At 36.3% G+C, this 24528-nt stretch overlaps 1 protein-coding gene across 1 annotated transcript in view; it reads right to left on the bottom strand.

The window, feature by feature from the left end:
• The window catches only part of GTF2I (general transcription factor IIi), a 94136-nt gene that overhangs the window by 54536 nt on the left and 15072 nt on the right, over positions 1-24528 (bottom strand). The window contains exons 2-8 of the mRNA XM_063088838.1: positions 16102-16205; positions 12827-12965; positions 10356-10490; positions 9299-9482; positions 9098-9126; positions 7021-7075; positions 6092-6135 (exon numbers count right to left, since the gene is read on the bottom strand). Coding sequence (XP_062944908.1) covers positions 6092-6135; positions 7021-7075; positions 9098-9126; positions 9299-9482; positions 10356-10490; positions 12827-12965; positions 16102-16200 — 685 coding nt within the window. The 5' untranslated portion in view covers positions 16201-16205. The remainder of the gene's footprint in view (positions 1-6091; positions 6136-7020; positions 7076-9097; positions 9127-9298; positions 9483-10355; positions 10491-12826; positions 12966-16101; positions 16206-24528) is intronic.

Here is a 24528-nt window from a genome sequence, read left to right as displayed (position 1 = left end):
GATTGGTGACAGCCCAACAAGGAGTGTAAAGTGTGAGCAAGGTAAGGAGGGTGAGTAGCAGGAAGCACAGTGGTGGCAATGGGACGTGGGTTAAACACAAAGGAAATGATGAAATAAATAAACATACTGGGAATATTTGGGCGCCACAAATCTATGACAGAAGGGAATCGTAAATGTAGAAAAGGAAAAAAAAAACACAACATATGTATTAATAGTAGAACTGAAGATAACATAAAATTGTGGCCTTCAATATATACAAGTACATAAATAAACACAGATGCAAATGTATGCGTGTATACATGAGAGTATTTTATTTTCCTTATCTTGACGATTTGTGTTGTGGTTATGCAGGGCAATACTCCTGTCTATAAGAATTACACAGAGAAGTAGAGAGAAAGGGCATCATATTGGCAACTTACTATCAAATTGTTAGAGAAAAAAAGTTCCTCACACTGTAGGTACATGTAGGCTTTCTGTTAGCTTGCAATTATTTCAAAATGTGATATACTTAAAAACAAAAATTTAAAATAATTACAATATTATTCATCTCTTTCACGTCTAGCTTTTCTCTTGTAGTCTATCTTATAGACTCCCAAGAGTATATACAGATCACACCGTGTCTACGGGCAACATAGAAGTTCACTAATGGAGCTGTATGTTAATTAACATTTTTGCAAGAGAGCAATGGGTCAAAGAACATATGCATCTTAAAATGATATTATCGGGCCGGCCCCGTGGCACACTTGGGAGAGTGCGGCGCTTGGGTGCGCAGCGGCGATCCCACCACGGGTTCGGATCCTATATAGGGATGGCTGGTGCGCTCAGTGGCTGAGCGCTGTGGGGAGGACATCAAGCCAAGGGTTGCAATCCCCTTACCGGTCACAAAAAAAGAAAAAGAGACCAAAAATAAATAAATAAATAAATAAATAAATAAAATGATATTATCAAAGTACCATCCATAAGATATCAACAATTTATACGCACACAGAGAATGTTCTAAGGGCTGACCAGTTAGCTCAGTTGGTTAGAGTGCAGCTTTATAACACCAAGGTCATGGGTTCGGATCTCAGTACTGGCCAGCTACCCACCCCCCCAAAAAAGTTTTAACCTGCCTGTTTCTCCATACTCTTTGCTGACACTGGACAGCAGCAAATATTTGATGTTTGCCAATCTGCTAGGTATAAAACTTTACCATTCTTGGATTGTTATCTCTATTTCTTTAACTAAACTAAGCATTTTCTGTTGTTTCTTGAATCTTTGGTCATTTATTTTTTGGATTAGCTCTTTGTATGTCAAACAAAACAACCTTTTGTCATTTGCATTACCAATAGACATTCCCTGTCTCTTATATGTCCTCTGAGACATTCTGACTGATTTTGCCGTAAAAAAATTTTTGGATTTTTACTTAGCTGAATTTATTGCTTAGAAAGCATTCCATAGAACTGTAAAATTTTGTTCAAGTGCTTTTAATCGAAAGTTTTATCATATCCGGAATTTTTTTTGTAACACAAAGTACGTTACTTGAAATAATGTCAGATTATAGATGTTTGGTTTTTACTAGTATTCTAGTTGATTCTGTTTGGTTTTCTTTATACATAATTGTATGACCTGCGAGAGAAGATGGTGCACTCCATTTTCTAATTATTTACACCTCACATTTGAACTGGTTTATACATCAATACCAGTGGTAAGTAACTGCTAAAAACGTGCATCTTTATCTTACAAGGAGTGCTTCTAGTAATTCACTATTAAACATAACAATGGGTTGGCATTTAAAATATTCCAACCAATCATTTTAAGGATTTCTGCTGCCTTTTCATCATCTCCACAGATGATATATCATTTCTAATTAGTTCAATAACAAGAAAGTGAATTAACAGGTTTCCTAATAAAATCATCCTTGTGTTTCTATATGAATCCTAATTCTGAAATTCATTACATAATTTTTTAACTAACCTGAAAGCACAGTGGCAGGCTCCACAACAAGAATCAGGTATAACATAATTGACAATTTTGCAAGAGGTCAAACCCAGAGAGTTCACTATTTCACAATGATGTGAAACTGTTTTATACAACTAAAATTTTTGGACCCCACCTATTGCCTAAGGGCAGATTATACAGCTTATATATTCCCTTAAAAAGTAAACACTGTAAATATTCATTTTTTCCTTTCCAATCACCAAGGATAATTACAAACTACATTACTTGTAATAATACAATGGCCTTTAAAAATTACATAATTATTTTTAAAAGATGAAGTTGCCTTTGTTCTGACTCTTAACATTGACCTGCAGTAACAAAAAATGACTGTGATAAAATTGTAAGCAAGTCAGGAAAGCTGTATGTTCTTAAAGAAGCATAAACGCTTTTGCCCTAGAAATGGAACATGGCCAGAAAGCAAATACTAAGTAAACTGTCCAAGATCATGCTGAAATCTGAAAGACCTTGAACAATAAAAATCAATTTAATTACATGGTAAAAGTGAGAAAAGGGAAGAAGTATTGGGAGTAAGTAGTAAATAATTATATCCTTATTTTCCATATCATAATAGATAAATAAAACCAAATATTAAATCTACATGAAAAGCAGTGTGGCAGTGGCATGAGCATACAGTTCAATGGAACAGAACTGAGTGCTCAAGTAAACCCAGTCAACTGATTTTTGAGACTGGTGCTACAGCAATTCAATGAAGAAAGGACAGTCTTCTTAACAAATCAAGCTGGGACATCCACATGCAAAATGATAAATTTACAACCTCTCTTAACAACATGCACAAAAACAGACTCACAATGGATCTTATACCTAGACATAAGAGCTAAGACTATAAAACTTCAAGAAGGACATCTAAGCATAAATCTTTGTGACTCTAGGTTGGGCAAAGATTTTCTAGATCCAACACCTAAAGTATAGGAAATAAAAGAAAAACATAAAAATTTAAATTTCACCAAAATTAAAAACTTTTGAGCTTCAAGGAACACCATCAAGAAAATGAAGACTAGTCTCAGACTAAAAAAACTTTCAAAATCTTATAGATTTTGTCACCAAAGAAGATATATGAATGGCTAATGAGCACATGAAAAGATATTTAACATCATTAATTGTTAGGGAAATGTAAATTAAAACGACAACGATATCCAAAATATATCAGATTCTGAAAAAGGCAAAACTATACAGACAGTAAAAAGATTGCCAGGGGTTGGGGGGAGGAAGGAACGAACCGGCAGAGCACAGAGGATCTTTAGGGCAGTGAAACTATTCTGTATGATATTATAATGGTGAACACATGTCATCATACATTTGAAAAACCCATAGCAAGTAAACACCAAGAGTAAACCCTAAGGTACTTTGCGTGGTAATGACGTGTCAGTGTAGGTTCATTTATGGAAACAAATGTACCACCCCGGTGCGGAATGATGACAGCGGGGAGGCTGTGTGTATGTGGGGACAGCAGGTATATGGGAGCTCTGTACTTTCTGCTTAATTTTGCTGTGAACCTAAAACAATCTACAAAAAATTAATGTCTACTTCTGATATGTCGAAATATATATATGACCTTCATGCTCTTCCCTTTCCTGGCATACAAGTCCTACAGTCCTTGGAACCTTCAAAGTGGTAAGTGTCTTTCTGCATGTTAATGAGTTGACTGATAGCTGGCAGTCCCTAGGCAGCTTCAGGATGGAGACTGGTCACAGGAAAGACCAAGGCAGGACTAGAAGGCTGGGACTTTCAGCCTCATCCCTCAACTTCCTGGGAGAGGAGAGGAGCTGAAGGTTAAGTCGATCACCAATGGCCAATAATATATGATCAATCATGCCTATGTAATGAAGCACCATAAAAACCCAAAAGGACAGTGTTCAGAGCGCTTCCATAGAGCTGAACACACGGAGGTTCCCGGAGGGTGTGGAAGCATCAGCAGTGGACATGGGGCTCGGCCTTGGGAACTGAGCACTTAATCTGTGGGATCTGATACTATCTCTAGGTAGATAGTGTCAGAATTGAATTGAAGGACACCCAGTTAGTGTCTGACGTAGAACTGATTTCTTGCTTTCTGGTGAGGAGAAATCCCCACACATCTAGTGTCAGAAGTATATGTTAGAGTACAGTGGGAGAAACACAGTTTGTTTTTTCTGCACACAAAAGAAAAACCTCAGTGAGATACCACTTACACCCACTAGGATTGCTATAAGCAAAAAAATAATACAATTGTTGGTCAAGAGAAGGAAAAACCAAAACCTTTCTACAGTGTTAGAAGGAACATAAAATGGTATGGCCACTTTGGAAAACAGTTTGGCAGTTGCTTAAAAGTTAAACATAGAATTACCATACAACCCAGCAATTCATTCACTCCTATTTATCCACCCAAGAGAAATAAAATCATTGACACACAAGATGCATATGTGGATGTTCATAGCAGTGTTATTTAAAACAGCCTAAAAATGGAAACAACCCAAATGTCTATCAAATGGTAAATGGATAAAGAAAAGGTAGTATAGTAAACCCATATGATGGAATAATATCCAGTTATAAATTACTTATAGCTGCTAAAACTTTTTTGATCATGAGCCTCAAAACATGATGCAGAACAAAGGATGCAAAACACTACATATTCTGATTCTTATATGAAATGTCCAGATAAGACAAATCTATAAAAGCTGAAAATAGATTAGTTGTAGGTACAGAGAGTGACAGCAAATGGGCATTTCTATTTGGGGTGATGGAAATGTTCTATAATTAGATTGTGGTGTTTGTTGCAGAACTCTGTACTTTACTAAATATTATTGAATTTTATACTTAAATGAATTTTGTGGTATAAAAATTATGTATCAATTAAGCTATACCAAAAAACTATATGAAGTAACAGTATAAACAGGACATTAAAAATAGTTTCAAAGGAAGATATACAAATGGCCAACAGACATATGAAAAAATGCTCAACATCACTCAGCATCCGGGAAATGCAAATCAAAACCACACTGAGATACCACCTAACCCGAGTTAGGATGGCTAAAATCCAAAAGACTCTGAACGATAAATGCTGGCGAGGTTGCGGAGAAAAAGGAACTCTCATACATTGTTGGTGGGACTGCAAAATGGTGCAGCCTCTATGGAAAATGGTATGGAGGTTCCTCAAACAACTGCAGATAGATCTACCATACGACCCAGCTATCCCACTGTTGGGAAGATACCCAGAGGAATGGAAATCATCAAGTCGAAGGTATACCTGTTCCCCAATGTTCATCGCAGCACTCTTTACAATAGCCAAGAGTTGGAACCAGCCCAAATGTCCATCATCAGATGAGTGGATACGGAAAATGTGGTACATCTACACAATGGAATACTATTCAGCTATAAAAACGAATGAAATACTGCCATTTGCAACAACATGGATGGACCTTGAGAGAATTATATTAAGTGAAACAAGTCAGGCACAGAAAGAGAAATACCACATGTTCTCACTTATTGGTGGGAGCTAAAAATTAATATATAAATTCACACACACACAAAACCGGGGGGGGGGGGAGAAGATATAACAACCACAATTACTTGAAGTTGATACGACAAGCAAACAGAAAGGACATTGTTGGGGGGGAGGGAGAAGGGAGGGAGGTTTTGGTGATGGGGAGCAATAAGCAGCCACAATGTATATCGACAAAATAAAATTTAAAAAAATAATAATAATAAAAAATAAAAAATAAAAAAAATAGTTTCATATGAAAAACAGATTAGAGTTGAAAATGGGAGTGCAAAGGGAAAAGAGAGAGTATTATATTGATTTTTGTAAAAAGCAGAGTAAAATGAATTGGCCTTTTACACTACATACCCGTGTAACTGAAAAAAAATAAAATGTAATGAATTTTATCTAGAAACGTTTAATTAGCAACAAACTTCAGGCTATCACTTACTATGCAAATTCTCTTTCTGGGTTTCAGTATAATATCATAACATTAACAAATAATGTCACAGCTGGAATAAATTCGCAGTGATTGCCCTTTTCTCATCAAAACAATACAATAATTAATGTGTCAAAATATAACCTTCTAAACTAAGCAAAATTCTTCCTTAATTTCATTTTGAAAACACTAGTACATACCAGAATCCTCTGTGGGTTCAGTTTTCACTTTGATGGGGCCACAACTGAAAAGAAAAGAAAACCTTGATCAAGCTACACAATAGATGATAAATTTTTACAGTGATGAATTTGCTAACTACCTTGATTTGATCACCATACATTGTACACATGTATTGAAATACAACTACAGGTGCTGACGGTCAGCTCTGTGCCCCATGAATATGCATAATCAATAATAAAAAAACCCTCTATACCCTATAAATATGTACAATCAATACATTTCAATCAAAAAATTTTTAAAAAGCTATGCAATGGTGAAATCCACTCACGCAGTATTCAAATGCACTAGATCTCAAAGTATAAAATCACCCACCTGACCAAACTGAATGCAAAACTGACTCAACTTAGAATTTACATATTCAGGGCGGAGCCCGTGGCGCACTCGGGAGAGTGCAGCACTGGGACCGCAGCTACGCTCCTGCCCTGCCGGGAGTTCGGATCCTACATAGGAATGGCCGGTGCACTCACTGGCTGAGTGCCGGTCACGAAAAAGACCCAAAAAAAAAAAAAAAAAAAAAGAATTTACATATTCATTTCTTGTATAAACAAAAGATGTCAACTGAACTTCTTTAAGTTTAATCTATCTTTTGGGGAAAAAAGTACAACAAAACAATATAGAGTAGCATATTAACTTTCAAATTCCACTTTATTATACGACTTTCCACTTCAGTGTGGTCAGTAACATCAGCTTTACCCAGAAAACAGTACTATTAAGAACTACTGGTTCAAAAAGTGCATTTTCACAAGATCTCCAAATGATTTAAACGAATATTAATCTTTGAGATACGTGACATAATGTCTTTTTAATATGCTAATATCTCAATAATCTAAAAACGAAAACTTCATGAGTTGTCAAAGTTCAATAGTACTAATGAAAAATTACATTCTACCTTCCGCCTTGGGATAGTATTGACCTTTCAGCATCTGTTACCATCACACGACCACCTATGTACAAAAAAAAAAAAAAAAAATTAGACTTAGGTTTTCCCTTCATTTCAAATATGACCAATATTTCCAAAGGCTTATATAGAATAACTATGTGTGGTTTGCAGCTCTGGGTTATACTAGAATAAGTACCGTATTAGGTGTAAAACAGTATATTTTGTTCTCCCCTAAAAGAAAAATAAATACAGATAACAATCACCTAACACCTTTTCATCTCTCACCTATTGGTGCTGTCTTAATGAAAAGCGTGGCGATGCTCCCCCCGCGGGTTCGGATCCTATATGGGAATGGCCGGTGCACTCACTGGCTGAGTACCGGTCACAAAAAAGACAAAACAGACAAAAAAAAAAAAAAAAAAAAAAAAGAAGCCAGACAAAAAGAGTACATACAGGATGATTCTATTTACATAAAAATCTGGAAAATGCAAATGAGATCTACAGTGACAGCAAGATCCGTGGTCGCCTGGGGATGAGGCAGGCAGGAGAGAAGGGCGGAACTACACAGGGGTGTGAGGAATGTTTGGGATGGTGAAGATATTATCTTGATAGTGATGATGGTTTCACACATCACAATGTATATGTGGGTCAAAAGTAATCAAACTGTGCAATTTGAATGTGCAGTTTGGGGCTAGCCAGTTAGCTCATTTGGTTAGAACATAGTGTTGTAACACCAAGGTCAAGGGTTCGAATCCCCAAACTGGCCAGCCACCAAAAATAAATAAATAAATGTAGTTTACTGTACGTCAATTATACCTTAATAAAGTTGCTAAAAAAACCTGGAAAATAAAATCCCATTACAATGACAAGTTTTCAGTTCCTCTTTGAGAGTTGGTACAGCAAAAAAAGCTGAATCATACAAACCCACCCAGTTGGGCCACTTATTATAAAACACCATATAGAACTATTCTTTAATAACCAGGCCCCGAGTCTCAAAACAAGCTTCTAGAATAAAAATGTTATAACATATAAATGGCAGACTAGGCCAATATAAAATATCTCCAGAAAAAAAATATTCATAACAAAGAAAGTATGAATTTTCACCAAAAAATATGTGAGGTATGTTCATTAGACTGACCTGGCCATTCCACAGTGTATACATATATCTTAGACTATAATAATGGTTGTAAAACTGTCCTTAAATTTTTAAGACTGTAAACTTACTAAAAATCATTGAATTATATATCATTAAAAGGGGAGAATTTAATGGTGGTCAATTATACCTCAATAAATCTACTAAAAAAATTATCTTTTCACTGTGGTGAGAGTAAAACAAAATGTGTGTATGCATATATTATTCTTTTATTTCATCCTTATGTCAAGAGATTTCCAATAATACTGGTTAATTACTGTCAAAAGTCTCAAAGAAACTTGGTTCCAAAAGGTATCACTCTTTTATCATGTTTTCTCTTCAAATGGAATGGCTAGACTTCCCTAATGGAAGTCCCGTTGAAACCCTCCTCATCCTTCAAGGGCTCATCTGAATGCCCTCTTCCCCATAAAGTCCTCCCTGAACTATAAATGAATCCTACCTCCAATGAACTTCCATACCACTTTCTCTGAACCATTCTTACAATATGGATGTTATGCTCTTGCCAAGGTCATTTTATGGACTTTACCTCTTCCATTAGACTACAAGCAAGACTTACAAGCATTCAGCAGCTTTAATGCTTATACACAGTTGTATATCCCCTCCCCAATCCCAGGCCCAACACTTTATCTGTTCAAGAACATTAAGTAACCTAATCCTACTCATAATTACAGAGAATGAAGGTAGATCCAGTATACGCATACACTGCAAACATAAAACCATCATAAAGCAAGTAGCTGAGCTGAAAATAAAACACAAGTCTACACTTTTTCAGCTCAATGAACCTTTCTTGGTTTATATAAACATCATAATACTCCACTACAAAATGTCTGACATCATATTCTCAAAGAAAATAAAAGAAAAACTATCGAAATGTATTAAAATCTGGCAAAACAGGTTTAGGAAGCCAGCCATGTAAGCAAAACAATCACTTACCAAGGTGCTTCTTTGGCTCTAGGAAAGGTCTGCATGAAAACAAAACAAAAAACTATATATGAATACACAAAATTCTTGTAAAGCATAAATTTAAGTGACTTCTGCATTAAACAAGAATTTAAAAAATACATTAAAATAAGGTGAATATTCAACTTTATATGAATAAACTGTTGATGGGCAAGAAGGGAGAAAGCACTTCACCTCTTAATGATAAATGAAATCCCTGCTTTGTTCTCCAAAATCCATTTCAGGGTTGCAAGATCATAATTCTCAGGGTGTTTAAAGGTAACTCCTTCCGGAAGCCCCTGCACTACCACAGCCCCCTGGTCTCGTAGCATCTTCTCATACGGAATGGGTACCACTGTGGATTTGCCTAAAGCTTTCCCTGTGGGTGGTGGAAAGAGGATAAACATCATTAAATGCTAAGATTAAAACAGTAAATCATTATTAGTTTATTATGGCTTAATAAATGACATTCATGTTTTGTAATATCTGTTTTCAAAACTGCTTTGAAATACTGAAGGGTCCTACTCCCATGTTAGCAGAAGTTCTAAACCTGAAACAGATCCAAAGGGTCAAAATGAAAAGGATATAAAATATCTCACTTTAAAATCTACACAAAAGGAGAGGAACAATGGCCGATTTCTTGCACAAATTATTCTTTCTTTCAGATGCTCCCATCCTGATATAATATAATCTTGTCATATACAATTTGGCCTCAGAATTTGGCCTGAAAAATCCAACTATTACCATAAAATACCAGGAAATTTTTGGCTAATATTCTCATTGAAAATTTAGCAGGTAAGCACAACATTCCTTCACAACTGGGTGTAGTCTGTCAGCCTGTGTGTATCAGGCAGCAAGCCACACTGAAGCTAGAAATCCCACTCCAAAGACCTGAATTTTACCTATAATCCCACTATACAACCTAGATCCTCCTCCTTTGTTTTCTTAGAAGAGCTTTAGGTCTTACCATGTGATTGGATTAACAAAAAGTAGTTTTGTAGGGGATTGGAGAGTTTAGCACTCATTTCAAAAATGGAAAGCTCTAATAGCTACATGTGTTTCTGGGTTCCTTCATCAATGGAAGTGGAAAGTACAGTGGGGTTGTTCCTAACGTTAACTGAATACTTGGGAATTAATCCATTCAATTTGTGAAGATGTGTTATATGATTGTTAAATCAACTATGCAATCAACCCTTTAGAAAACTCAATTATATAATGTATCTTTCATAAAATTAAAGTTTATTGCTTTTACCATAGCAAAAGCAGAAATAGTCCTCAACTGTTTTTCTGAGTGTTTCAATCTCTACAGCATCTACACTCATCCGATTCGCCTGGGTTGTAGATTTCATTTTATGCATCTCTGCAGCCTTTTCTTCTTCTTCAACACCTGTAAGATAATCAATAATATAAAAGGCCAATATCCCGTTATCTAAATATTTGGCTTTTAGCAAGCATCTATTTTTCTGTATTTTAACATTTATGATTTGTTATAAAAACAGAAAGGAAAAGGATTAAGGAGGAATTTCATTTTTTTTTTTTTTCTGACTGGTAAGGGGATCGCAACCCTCGGCTTGGTGTCGTCCGCACCACGCTCAGCCAGTAAGCGCGCAGCCATCCCTATATAGGATCCAAACCCGCGGCCCCGTGCTACCAGTGTTGCACTCTCTGGAGTGAGCCACAGGGCCGACCCAAAGGGGAATTTAAAAAATAAAAACCTACGACTGGCAGGTTAGCGCATTTTGTTAGAGCATGGTGCTAATAACACCAAGGTGAAGGGTTCGAATCACCTTACCGGCCAGCCACGAAAAACATAATTAAAAACCTAGAAGACACAAATGACTAGAAAGTAATACGAAATGGCTACCATCTCTGAAATAAGTGTAGCTATAACTAAAGATACTACAAATTAGTTGCTAGCAGTTTTTAAAAGAAAATGAGTAATTTATCAGCTACAAATTTAAATATTACCACAAAAAAAATTCTAGGCTTGCAAAGCCCAACACAAAAACCACTAGACATACGTGACAACTGAAATGTGTCCAGTACAAATTAAGGTGTATTGTAAATGTACAAATACACACTGTACTTTAAAGACCTAACACGAAAAGTAGACTTAACATCCCATTAATAATTTTTATACTGATTACATGTTGCAATAATATTTTAGATATATTAGACTAAAATATTACCACTAAAATTTCACTTGTTTCTCTTTACTTCTCTTTAATGTCATAACTAGAAAATTCTAAATTATATGATTGACTCACATTGTAATTATTTATACTGGATAGCACTTTTCTAAACCCCCAAAAAGGGCTTAGAATTCTTCCAAAGAATTCTAAAACTGACTAATAAACCGATTACATTTCAGAAAACCACTATTGCTCCTCATCTGCAAAATAATTTACAAAAACAAATACCAGGTACTTATGAATTATATTATTAGCTATGAAAACAAAGTGCAAATACCAGTGGGCAGGGGCTACAACGTGCAACTGAGGACAATTCCCCTACTGCTTGTTCTAAACACTGGAGAAGCACACAAGCAAGGCAGTATAGAGAAGAGGAACATAAACACAGCTGTCAGTGGGATTATACTATTCATGGGACAGATGGCAGCTGATATACACATAATCAAAACAACATTATTAGTATAAAGAAATATACAAACATAATCAAGGTTTTAAAATTTCTCAAAATGATACGAAATACAGACAAAATTTTAAAAATAGATTACTACCATAAAACTAGTGAGGAAAAATAAAATAAAATGTTGTGGAAAAGATACAGATTTTTTCCAGCAGCAGGCCAATATAGGAATCCGAACCTTCAACCTTGGTCATCAGCACCACGCTCTAACCAAGTGAGGTAACTGGCCAGTCACATCAGATATGTTTTTTAAAAAGGAATAAAAATGCAACTGGGAATTGAAATTTAACGAATTAACAAAACTGTTTTTATTCACTCGTAAGCTACCTGACTTACACCTTGAACTGGATCTAACTCAATAATGGAAATTTCAGTTTATATCTTAGAGACATATGTATTTTGTGCCTATAGACACCCCACCTTTTGTGTTCCCTTTCCATATTTAAATAATGCTATTTCACTAAGGAAATATAAAACCTATTAACAGGTTTACGTTAAAAACAAGATACAAAAACCGTCGTACTGTGAAAGGCCACAAGTATTAAACATCCCACAGTAAATTTTTCTACTATGTTTGTTTCAATATCAAAAAGCTCACCAATACCCTCGAACAGATGATTACAAAACTCACTGAAGACTGTGATAAATTATTCCATTGAGGGAGATGCGGAGACCTGCTTAACTGTATCATGCTTAAACAAACTCATTTGCACAGAGAAAGACTTTGTTTTCAACACACCAAATATCTGTCAAGAAAAGAACTGCTTATCTAAATAAGAACTTTAATCCAAAAGTTCTCTATCTTCTGTAAATGTGTTCTACCAATCTGGAGTAATGCGAAGCAGGGAACACAGTACAATAAACATTTTCCATTTTTCTTAAACTCTAATATTTATCCTTACATATCACCATTTCAGTGATTCATTTTGAGCATTTTGAAATATCTCTATAAACACCAGAAAACCTTTCTTAGTATAAATCTCACTCTGCTTTAGAAGAAAATATGACATGTCTCACCTATAAATATTTAGGTTTAAAATTCACGAAATACAAAGATAAAAATACAATGCTTACAGTATTTTACGAAATCTTTTTGAAAATCCTTTCTGGTATTGACAAAAGCACGTCCTCTTTCGGTTCCAACAACAAACACATCTGTTTCATATACTGCAATGCAGGCCACTTCTGCCTTGGACTTGGCCAGTTCTTTACACTACAATAAAAATAAACATTATGTTACATACAGATGTTTAAAAGTTCCATTTCTGCTGGATGAATTAAAAATCTAACACTTAAAACTGTCTTAATAATAATCCGGAATCAGGTGAAGTTCCTGTATCTGGCCTTAAATATATACAAAAGAGAGTCCCCCATTGTTTTTAAGGTACCACTCATTCTAAATAGTTCTTTGCCTGATTTTAAACAAAAGAAACCACAAAATTTATAGGAAAAAAAGCAGAAATCCCTTGTAATCTATAATAAGTGAAATTCCTCAGGAAATAGACTCAGATTTGTGCACAGATTTGCTGGGGAGTTCTGGAAATAACATCTGTGAGGCATGAGGGAGGGAGGACTGGGCAGAGGGAGAGTTGAATGCTGATGCAGCTGCACCAGAGCAGCTCAGGAGCTGGGGAGGCCCTCCCCAGGGAAGGGGTGACACCTTGCGCAAGTTGGCTCTGACACTCACAGCAGCTGGGGGAATTAGTTACATCAGTCCTGAAAGGAGGTCTGAAAAACACACCACAACATCCACTACAGAATTACACCTACAGAAGTATTTCCCTATGTATACACAACTGTAATCACATTTAGGTAAGTATACTACTTATTGACTTTTACTATGTACTGTGTATTCCTATGAGATTAAATATTCTTTAAAAACTTTAGAGTATATAATATTCATGTTATGGATGTACCACAATTCACTGAGTGCTAACATTATTGAAAAGGTTGGTGAATGCAATGTTCCCTCCTAAAAATAGCACTACAGCAATAATCTGGCAATAAATATTTATGTGCATCTTGAATGACTTTCTCAAAAGAGTCAGAGATGTGAAACAGTTGTAAAAAGAAAACTTTGAAAATAATTATTTTCAGGGTTCTAAAAACCTACTGAAATTTGCTTTAAGAAGGTTTATAATAACCTAACAAATGTTCCTATGCAAGATTTCCAGAAACCTTTAAAAAGGGTATCTTAGTATCATAATCAATACTCCATCGATTGATATTAAAATTAAAAAGCATTATACCATAATTTCTGAAAATTATCATATCCTTTGCCCATTTTTCTACTGTTAGTGTATTTCCCTATTGATCCATAAAAGCACCTCACTGATTTTAGGCATAGAAAAGCTGTTTATGAAATTAAGTAATAATTAATATATTTTGTTGTGGTTTTTAAATCTGTCTTCATAAAACTATTTTTACTCATCTAGAATTTCACCTGGCATATGATGAACATATGGCCCCTTTTTAAAAAAATTCTGCCAAAAAGCCTATTTTCTCAGTATCATTTGTTGAAAAATATAGCTTTCCTCTATTTGTTTTTGGTTTGTACAATAACCACCTTCTAATCTCTTAAATGGAAATTACTTCTGCATAACATTGCTTTAAAACGTTCTCTTGAACAAATAATTCTACAGCTACTGAGACAATCAGAAATCTTGAACTATAATAAAGCCATAGTAGAGAACTTCTAGAGGGGAGCTAACTACTGTCATTTTGTTACATCACATTTATATGACATATGCTGCGGCTGCTCACCTGTAAGAAACTATTATTTACTTACCTTGTGATAAATGAGGGTGCATTCTTGCTGCACTATCCACACTTAGCTGGACAACCCTGTCACCAAAGGCAGTATTTACGAAACAGCAAGGCAAGATTCATGTACTATCCAAGGATTAGATCAAAGAAATCTATGTACCAAGGGAAGGATGAAGCTGACCTTGATTTCTTTAGCACTCTGGCAAGCCAAGAAAGAACTTAGTACTTTATACACCTATAATTACACTTCATAATATACAACTAGGAACATGAGGAGAAAGACTCTTACTCCCGCTGGGGAGGAGGAAACAAAGGCTAAGGATAAGGAAATGACCATGCCAAAGATGAGAAAACTATAAAGAAATTCTGAGGAAGAGAATGGGTCTTATGTGACCCCCATGTTCACATAAGAGAATAGTATTTAAGAAAATTATTTTAATATCAACAGGATAGCATTTAATCTCTACATTTTCATTTCACATTAACAGTCACAAATTTTGGCTGATTTTATGATCACAGAGCAGAAATAAGTGACATTCATAAAATAACAATATACAAACACTAACCATTCTAAAATTTCTGTAAGGAAATAATTTTATAAAATTCTAAAAACAGTAAAAATAAGAAAATGCCCTAATTGGGGGGGAAAAATCTATAAACTATGTCATATAGAGTCCTCGGAGGTCAAACACTAGCTAATAGTGCTCAACCACTTAAGAAAGTAAAAACGCATAGCCTCCTTCTACTTAGAATATTTAATTTTAATGTGTCAGAAAATACCTAAGCCTGATGCTTTTTAAGTCAAATACTGTGTTTCAGTATTTGAAATCAAAAACATATAGTTTTTATGGACATATAGTCTCCAACTATATGTATAGTTACAAATCAAACAAATTGTATAACTAACATCATAGTAATATAAAAGCACAGCAACAATAGTAATATAAAAGCACAGCAACAATATTATGTATTTAATAGTTTCTTTTGTTTTAAAGTAAAGAGATAACATTCTACACGATTAAGTAAATGGTACCAGAGTAAAGACAATTGTGAATGTATAAGAAGAATAAAATAAACAATAGATATAAAATAGTGAACATGCTCCTAAAGCCAAAAATTCTGGTAATCTTCTTTGTACAGATAAAATAAAACACCTGCACCATACTCTAATATATAAATTCATTCTGAGTAACTTCAAACAACACTTGCAAGACAAGTGATTGCCAAAGATAATGGTAGATAAATTAAAATTAAATGTAAAAAATTAAACATTTAGATAAGTTAAGAACATTCTAAAACATGGTAATAAAATGTGATTTGAAAGGCTTAAATCTGTAACTATTATTCAAACAAAAAAACTATTCAGGGGTTGGCCAGGTAGTCACTTGGTTAGAGCATGGAGTTGGTAACACCAAGGTCAAGGGTTCAGATCCCCATGCTGGCTAGCAGCCAAAAAACAAACAATAACTATTTAGAAAACTAAAATACATAAAATTATGTTTTACAGAAACAAATCAACCTTATCCACAAGCTTAATCCTGTCTAAATATAAAACGTTTGACAGAACTGTGAGGCCATCTCACCATGGACTCGAGAGCAGACATGAGGAACGTCACCACCATCCTGCTCTCTGAGGATTCCTCATCTTCAGCAGGCAGCGTGGACACTGCTACTTGGGCCATGATCCCTGTGCAAGAGAAATGAGAAAGTGAGTGGTAGACGTCCACAGTGTCCTACACAACCGCGTACAGCTCTGAGGGGCCATGATAGACTTTCTAATTTATAGCTTTCCTGCATAAGGAACAAAAGAAGGCTCAGAAAACTAAGTATTCTATTTGTTCAAAACTCTTATCCTAAGATAGAGAATCCATCCTCTAGCTTTCCATCTAGCGTTATTTCCATAAAATTAAGTCAGCATCACACCCAAAGTGAATCCAGGTGGCACCCAGAACCACTGAAATTTCTCCCAGGTGAAAGGAAGAAGAGCTGCACTTCACGATCCGGTGATGTCTGTCACAGCTGGCCACAGGAGAGCTGCAAAGCTCCTTTCTCCCCTGCACATGCTGACATAGAAAAGAGAGGGTGACATGGACTGAGGTTGGTGAAGAGAAGGAAATAGGTGGCAGGGCATCAAGTAACACTAAAATTCCTTTATAACACCAAATGTTATTCTTTTTTTTTTTTTTTTTTTTAAAGATGACTGGTAAGGGGATCTTAACCCTTGACTTGGTGTTGTCAGCACCACACTCAGCCAGTGAGCGAACCGGCCATCCGTATATGGGATCCGAACCCGGGGCCTTGGTGTTATCAGCACCGCACTCTCCCGAGTGAGCCACGGGCCGGCCCCCAAATGTTATTCTTTATGGAAAACATTTTCTGATACCTTGGTATCAGCAAAGAGCTTCAGCTGCATTTCAAACACTGAAAATACAACACAAACAAAGCATTAACTGCTGGCAAGGATAGAGAGAAAGTGGACCCTTGTGCACTGCTGCTGGGATGTAAAATGGTGTAGCTGCCATGGAAAAAAGTTGATGTTCCTTAAAAAAATAAACATAGAGGGTGGGGCGGGTGAAGAAAAAAAATAAGCAAAAAAGATATAATTATCATATGATCCAGTAGTTCTACTTGTTGGGTATATACCCCAAAGAGCTGAAAGCAGGAACTCAGATATATGTGGACCCATGTTCAGAACAGCATTATTTATAAGGGCCAAAAGACAGAATCAACCCAAATGCCCATCCATAGATGAACTGACAAACAAAATGTGATATATACATACGAGGACTATTACTCAACCTTAAAAAGGAAATTCTGATACACGTTATAACATAGAGAATTCTTGACAACATTATGCTAAGTGAAATAAGCTGACACGAAAGAACAAATATTGTATGATTCCACCTATATTAAGGTACCTAGAATAATCAAATTCATAGAGACAGAAAATAGAATGGTGGTTGCCAAGGGCTAGCAGGAGGGAACAATGGGGAGTTACTGTTTAACAGGTACAGTTTCACTTGGGAATGATGAAAAAGTTCTGGAAATAGACAGTGGTGACTTGTTCAACTATGTGCACGTACTTAAACCAGTGAACTGTGCACTTCAAAATGGTTTATTAAGTAGTGGGCTGGCGGGTCAGCTCAGTTGGTTAGAGCATGGTGTTGTAAAACCACGTTCAAGGGTTCAGATCCCCTTATCCACCAAAAAACAAACAAACAAACAAACAAAAAAGATTAAAATTGTAAATTTTATGTATATTTTACCAAAATAAAAAAATTAAAAACCCAAAAAATACACCACATAAAGACACTCTAAGAAGACAAAATCTATCTAAAGCAAGTTTTTTAAAAATTTCAAATACTAAAAATTGTTTTTACAGGCTAGCCAGTTAGCTCAGTTGATTAGAGTGTGGTGCTGATAAACCAAGGTCTGGGGGTTCCATCCCTGTACTGGCCAGCCACCAAAAAAATACATAAATAAAATTTGTTTTTCTATAAATAGCATGCAAATTAGATGCTTGTTAAAAATTATTCCTTTTAATTTAGTTGAATTAATTCTATTTCTAGCAAGAGATTAAATAATCAAATGACCTTAATATGGAAGGATGGCTAAAAAATTAACTAGAGACAAAAGTGGGAATTCTAAAAACATATCTACGTATATAAATTAATTTACTGAAAACACTGGGGTATACCTTAACTAAAGCCCCAATATTCCAGAGAACACAACCACTTGCAGAGCTATCAGCATGAAAACTGTTTTGCCTAAAAATGTATGTAAATCTTTTCCTTATTATTAAAGACTGTGATCTAGCATTACCATCTGTTACCATGTGAATTAACTGCTAGGCTAGATTTGGGCACCAACAAGTAATGAAGTCTACATACTTAGAAAGTAAAACTTCAGAGCCGACCCGGTGGCTCACTCAGGAGAGTGCGGGCGCTGGGAGCGCAGCGGCGCTCCTGCCCTGGGTTCGGATCCTATATAGGGATGGCCGGTGCGCTCACTGGCTGAGCGGCGGAGGACACCAAGCCAAGGGTTGCGATTCCCTTACCAGGCACAAAAAAAGAAAACGAAACAAACAAAGTAAAACTTTAGAATAAAAACCATAATAAAAAACAATTGACACATCCCCTCCCTATCTGTGAACAAATAGAAGCAATTTTTGTTTCCCAAAACGCACCCATCCTGACTAGAGACAGAATCATAAAAAGCACCATCAAGCAAGTGAATGGTTAAATCACAGAAATTATTTTCCCTAACAGCCTAGGTCCCATTCTTTTCTCTGGGGTAACTAAGTCTAAGTAAATTTGTATTAAAATGTGGCTTAGTCAAAATAGACAACAAAGGCCTATTATTTTTCCATAATTAGACATTCACTTAGAATATACTGTTATTATTTCTGAAAGCTCACATTTCTTCATAATCTCACTTTTCCTTTAATTCCCCAGCAAGAGAAAAAGATGTGCTCTCATTCTACAAATGCAGCAATTTGTCAAGTTCATATAGCCACTATCAGTCTCTACATAAAACTAGGACAATTTTCTGCCTACTGCTATTTCCACTTCTCACTTTAAATTGCCATAAAGCTGCTATGATGTCACAACACTCGATGTGTGTTAAGAAACAGGAGACAGATGCCACACCAACAGCCCACAGGGTTCTGCAGACGATGAGTGGTCCTATCTCACCACCAGCACTTTCCGGGGGAGATGGGAGAGCCCCTGGACTCCAGTCGGGCCTGATAGGAAGGCGCCTTGTGTTTGGGCTTTCAGCTCACCTGGGATGCGAGCATTTGGATCACCACAGATTGTCACTGACCTGTGCTCTGTCTGCCACAAGAGGCTGTTTCCCTGGGGAGTCTACCCGAGACTATTCCTGGAGCATTCCCCACTATCCTCACCTAGAGACTGTTCCCTCTCTCCTCCCTTTCCCGGAAAGAAACTGCCATCTGACAGTGGCATGAAGGATGACACCAGAGGACACACCACCAGGCCAGTTTACGGAGCATAAGGCATGATGCTCTGTTCTTCAGGGAGCCAAAGGCCAGGAATGCCAGGGTGTGGGTTCACCAGACCCCTGCCTAGCCACATGCCCCAGGGCTGTCCTCAGGTGCCTCTGCTATAAAGAGAGGCTAAGTCAACCCCTTATTAGGAAGGGCCCTTTGGCCTCTGACCTTTCATGAGTCCCCTCAATTTAAAATAAGAAGGGCTGGACAAACAAAAAAGAAATTAATATTTACTGAATATATCATGCTTTATTGGTCATCCCTCCTCCTCTGTGAGGGTGAAAGAGTAAGAGTAGAAAAGCAAAATGGAAGTGTACATGGAGCTTAGAAAAAGCTCCTCTATTAAAGGAGATGGTGCTTCAGAAGCCGCTTGAGCAGGATTCATGGTATCTTTTTCTGGTTTCCTTTAAAAGGTGTACAGGGACATTATCACTAGAAATGAAAAACAAAAAAAAGTCACCAGGCTATATGACCTGTCATATTTGTCATGGTACCACATCAAAACTCAGAGGTCTCCCTAAAGAGGCCATGAAACAAAACTTTTTTTTGGGTGGGGGAGGGCAGCTGGCTGGTACCATGTGAACATTTTTCACTGCCAATCTCCAAGGATTACTGCATCTTGGTGCTGTCAGCTGAAACAAAAAATTTAAAACAACTAAAACAGTACATTTTGCTCTGCACTCATAAGAAATACAGCTAAGCATGATTTTTACTTCTGAACTTCATTAGTAATAATTCTTTAGAAAAGGAAAGTGACCAAAATGATCATGTACTACACAAGACATTAAATACAGAAAGGATGCATCCCTTTCAATCTTTTTAAACACAGAAAATAAAAAAAATTGAACTGAGATAATTCACAGGATGAGTTCAATGTTAGGAAAAAAAGGACTTCCAGTTTCTGGATCTGTAACATAACGTACTTGCCCCTGACTGTGTGTCTATGATACTATTTTGATAATGGAGCGGCTGTAAGGGGGAGAAACAGTGATCTCTCTTAACTAGAAAGAAGGCAATCATCCAAAGCGCAAAACCAGTAGTCAAAGAACAACCCAGAGGCTATCCCTCAGAGATGTGCTATCCAATATGGTAGCCAAGACCCACATGTAGTTATTTAAATTTAAATTAAGTAAAATTAAAAGCTCAGTTCCTCAGTAGCACTAGTACATTTTAAGTGCTCAGCAGCTGCATGGAGCTAGTGGCTGCTATACTGAAGATCACAGATACAGAACATTTTCATCATCACAAAAAGTTTCATTGGATAGACTGCTATAAAGCTTAAACTATGTGGACTACATTTATTTAAATTCTCATGACCCCCGGAGCCACCATCATGGTAGCTATAGTAAAAGAATGAGTTAACACCAAGGGAAAGAAAAAAAAACTTAAGGGAACATGAGCCAGCATACAAAGTTCATCCCAATTTCATGCGAACATTCTTCACTGCCAATCTCCAAGGATTACTGGTACAACAGCACCTGTACAGAAAAAGAGTAGCTGGATAGGTTCCCTGAGAAAAGGAACACAGAAGTACCATTTTATGACACGCTAAGCTCAAAAAGTATGCAAGACACCAGGGACAGACATTCTCAGAATAAATTACTGCAATAAAATTCCAAAGAGCCTAGCCCACTCTCAGTGCCGTGACCTTGCCTCAACAATCAACCAGAATCTTCTACCTACCATATTACATATTCTTACAGAACAGGAAATAATAGCTGCATAATAGTCTAACAAAATGGTACCATACAATTTTTCGTAACATCTTCCTAAGTTAGCTTTTGCCTTTTAATTTCCAAATTTTAAAATTCTTAATTAACAGTGAAATAAATAGCATGAACATCTTTACAGCTTTTGATATACAGTGGCCAAAATTTTTACATTGCTACCAGAAATTTCTAAATAGACTAAATTCACCAGTCTCAACAACATTTTGAAGAAAGCTATGACTTAATCACTATTAAATGCTTCATTTACTACTAAAGTAGTCAAAATTCTTTACTTACTAAAGAAACATTTTCCATAGTGTTATAATATATATATTTGTATTTCTTCTTGGGGAACTGATCACCTACAGTTAGGTATTCTACATTATTTGCATAAACCGTCAATAATTATCAATAATTTCTGATCCCCATTAATTCTCGTAATTATTATGTGGATATAACTTCTTAATTACTCAGTTTTTGTGTAGGTGTATTTTAATCCTGTATTTTAAAATGTGATATTATTTTTGTTTTAAACAATTTATTTTTCACTTAGATTTAACCACATATTTATGATATTCCTGGCTGGTTTTTTCTTGCATCTCAGACTTTCCTTCTTCCTTAAATTTATCCTTTAAAATTTCCTTCTGGTGACATACTGTTTTTTGTTTGCCAAAATTTCTTTTTTCTTGAAAGGTATTTTCACTGTAATAGAAACCTAGATTGACAACTGTCTTCTTTCAGCATATTAAGGTTGTTTTAGTATCTTTTGGCTTCTTTATATTTTGGCTTCCACAGTTGCTACTGAGAAGTCATCTAAAGTCTCTTTGAAGGTAATCTCCATCCCCACCCCTGCTCTTTTTAAGATGGTTTGTCTTTGCTTTTCTGCAGTTTCACTGTGTGCCTAGGCGTGATTTTCTTTTTTTTCACTCTGTCATTCACTTAGTTTCTTGACTATGGGTTGGTATCCTTCAGCTGTGGAAAATTCTCAGCTATTATCTCTTTAGACACTGCTCCATTCCCTATCATCCTATTGAGACTCAGATTAAACGTATGTTAGTCCTCACTTTATCCCTTAAGTCTCTTACCATCTTCTCCTATCTTTTTCTCATTGTTTTCTCTCTCTACTGAAATATCTCTCTTCTGGTTTACCTTCCATTTCACTAACTCTTTCTTCATCTTTGCTTACTCTTGTAAAAACATCCATCAAGTTTTAAATTTTGTTTGTAATCTTCATTTCTAGAATTTCTATTTGCTGCTATGTCATATTTTATTGTTTCCTACTCCCTAAAGATTTTCAAGTGTGTCATATTTCTTTAAATACAACGGGGTAGTTATAGTCTCTGACAATTCCAAAGTCACAAGTCTTTGCAGATATATTTCTGCTGTTTCTGGTAGTTTTTGCTCATGCTTATTCCCTCGTATTACTAATTATCTGTGAATGCTGGTCATTTTACCTAAAATCACTTGTAATTTGAAGCCTAGGATAAAGGCAGCTTCTTTCAGGTGTCTGGGAACACTACCTGCCTAGAACCACCATAATCCAAGTTCAAGACTTCAGGTTCCTTGGACCACCCAGTAGATGTTAACCCAGACCACAAATAAGTAGGCAGGCTAACTTACTTCTCAATAATCCTTATCCTATTTGGGGTCTCAGCTTATTATAGAAAAGGGTCTCCTACTTGACCTGTGAATTTTGTGCAGATTTGAAGCTTTGATTTCTCAGCATCTCACCCAGAAAGCTTTCGAAACTCAAGTTAATGTGAAATTTTTGCCATCAGGGTGATATGGCTTGTGTCCCTCAAGTTTTATGTATTAATAGCTTGATCCCCGATCCCCACTGTGACAAGGTTAAGAGGGTGGGACATCCTATTACGATAATTGAAAGGCAGGGCTTTGAAGAGGTGGTTAGATTCTGAGGACCATGCCTAGTGGTTTCAGGGACACAATTCTGAGAGCTTTAAAAGAAGAGAACTTGAGAGGTTAGTCTTTCTCTGCTCTGCCACTTCTGCCATGTGAGACCCCTGGAGCACTGTTGCCACCAAGAAGGCCCTCTCACCAGATGTGTTCCCCAGACTTTGGACTTCCCAGCCTCTGAAACTGTGCAATAAATTTCATTTTCTTATAAATTACCCAGTTCAAGTATCTTGTTATAAGCAACAGAAATGGACTAATACACAGGACAAAAGCAATTCCCATTTCTATTACCTGAGTTCCCATTTTCCTTTTAATATTAGCCTTTCAATATTAGCCCTTTGAAATTCCTATCTTGTCAACATTTTGGTGTTTTTACAAAAGTTTTGTTTTATAATTTTAGAACACTCTTAGTTGTTTTCAGTAGAAGTGACTATCACCACCAACTCTGGTATCCATATGTTACATATTCTTTATTCTCAAGAACAATTTATGAATTAGCCAGAACTATCTTGGAGTGCAAGGTTACAAATTCCCAATTCAAACCAGATCAAGAAAAAGAATTTTTATTGCTTCATTTAATTAAGTCTAAAAGTTACACTGACACCACATACAGCTAGATCCAAAAACAAAATATATCTCTAGGATTCTCTCTACTCCCTCCCTGAGGGCCTTACTTCTCCTTGAGCAGATGAGTTTCTTCCCTCAGACAGACATAACAGCCACATGCATCTTTAAGCTTACCACACTCCTGCACTGTGATCCCAAAGGCAAAAGACCATCATCTCTTCCTGCTACTACTTGCACAAAACTTCTGGGCCCTGTGTCATAAGCCCGCCCCAAGCCCCATTACTATGGCTAGTCAGAACTAGATTATGGGATACACTGTGATTAACAGTCTAGCTAGAACCACACTGAACAAAAAGCAGGCAGCTACTCAAAAGGCAAGGCAGGACACTGTTACCAGAAGAGGGACAAGAAGGCATAACAGAGGCACAAAAATAGCTACCCGAGTCTGCTACTTTCCTGTGTTTTATATTTCCTTAACTCTCCCATTCTGAATGTTTTTTGATTTCATCTTTTGTCCCCTTGATTTTAATTCTGCTTGGAGTTTCAATGATGAACTTAAGGGCTAACTGGTTAGCTCAGTTGGTCAGAGCATGGATTTATAACACTAAGGTCAAGGGTCAATCCTCATACCAGCCAGCCACCAAAAACAAAACAAAAAAGATGAACTTAATTGCTGTCTCATGTTTTTATCTTTTATTCTGGTCGGCTATTATTTAATAGATGTGACACCTTTCTTTATCTCTGAAAACAGACTCCAGCCATTCTTTAAATTCTTCTATTTCTTGTTGGAGATCTATTAGGATTAGGTT

Source organism: Cynocephalus volans, chromosome 3, assembly GCF_027409185.1.
Source record: "Cynocephalus volans isolate mCynVol1 chromosome 3, mCynVol1.pri, whole genome shotgun sequence".
Lineage (NCBI taxonomy): Eukaryota > Metazoa > Chordata > Mammalia > Dermoptera > Cynocephalidae > Cynocephalus > Cynocephalus volans.
The sequence above is the reverse complement of the archived record's forward strand: the minus strand, read 5'-3'. Positions and strand labels throughout refer to the sequence as shown.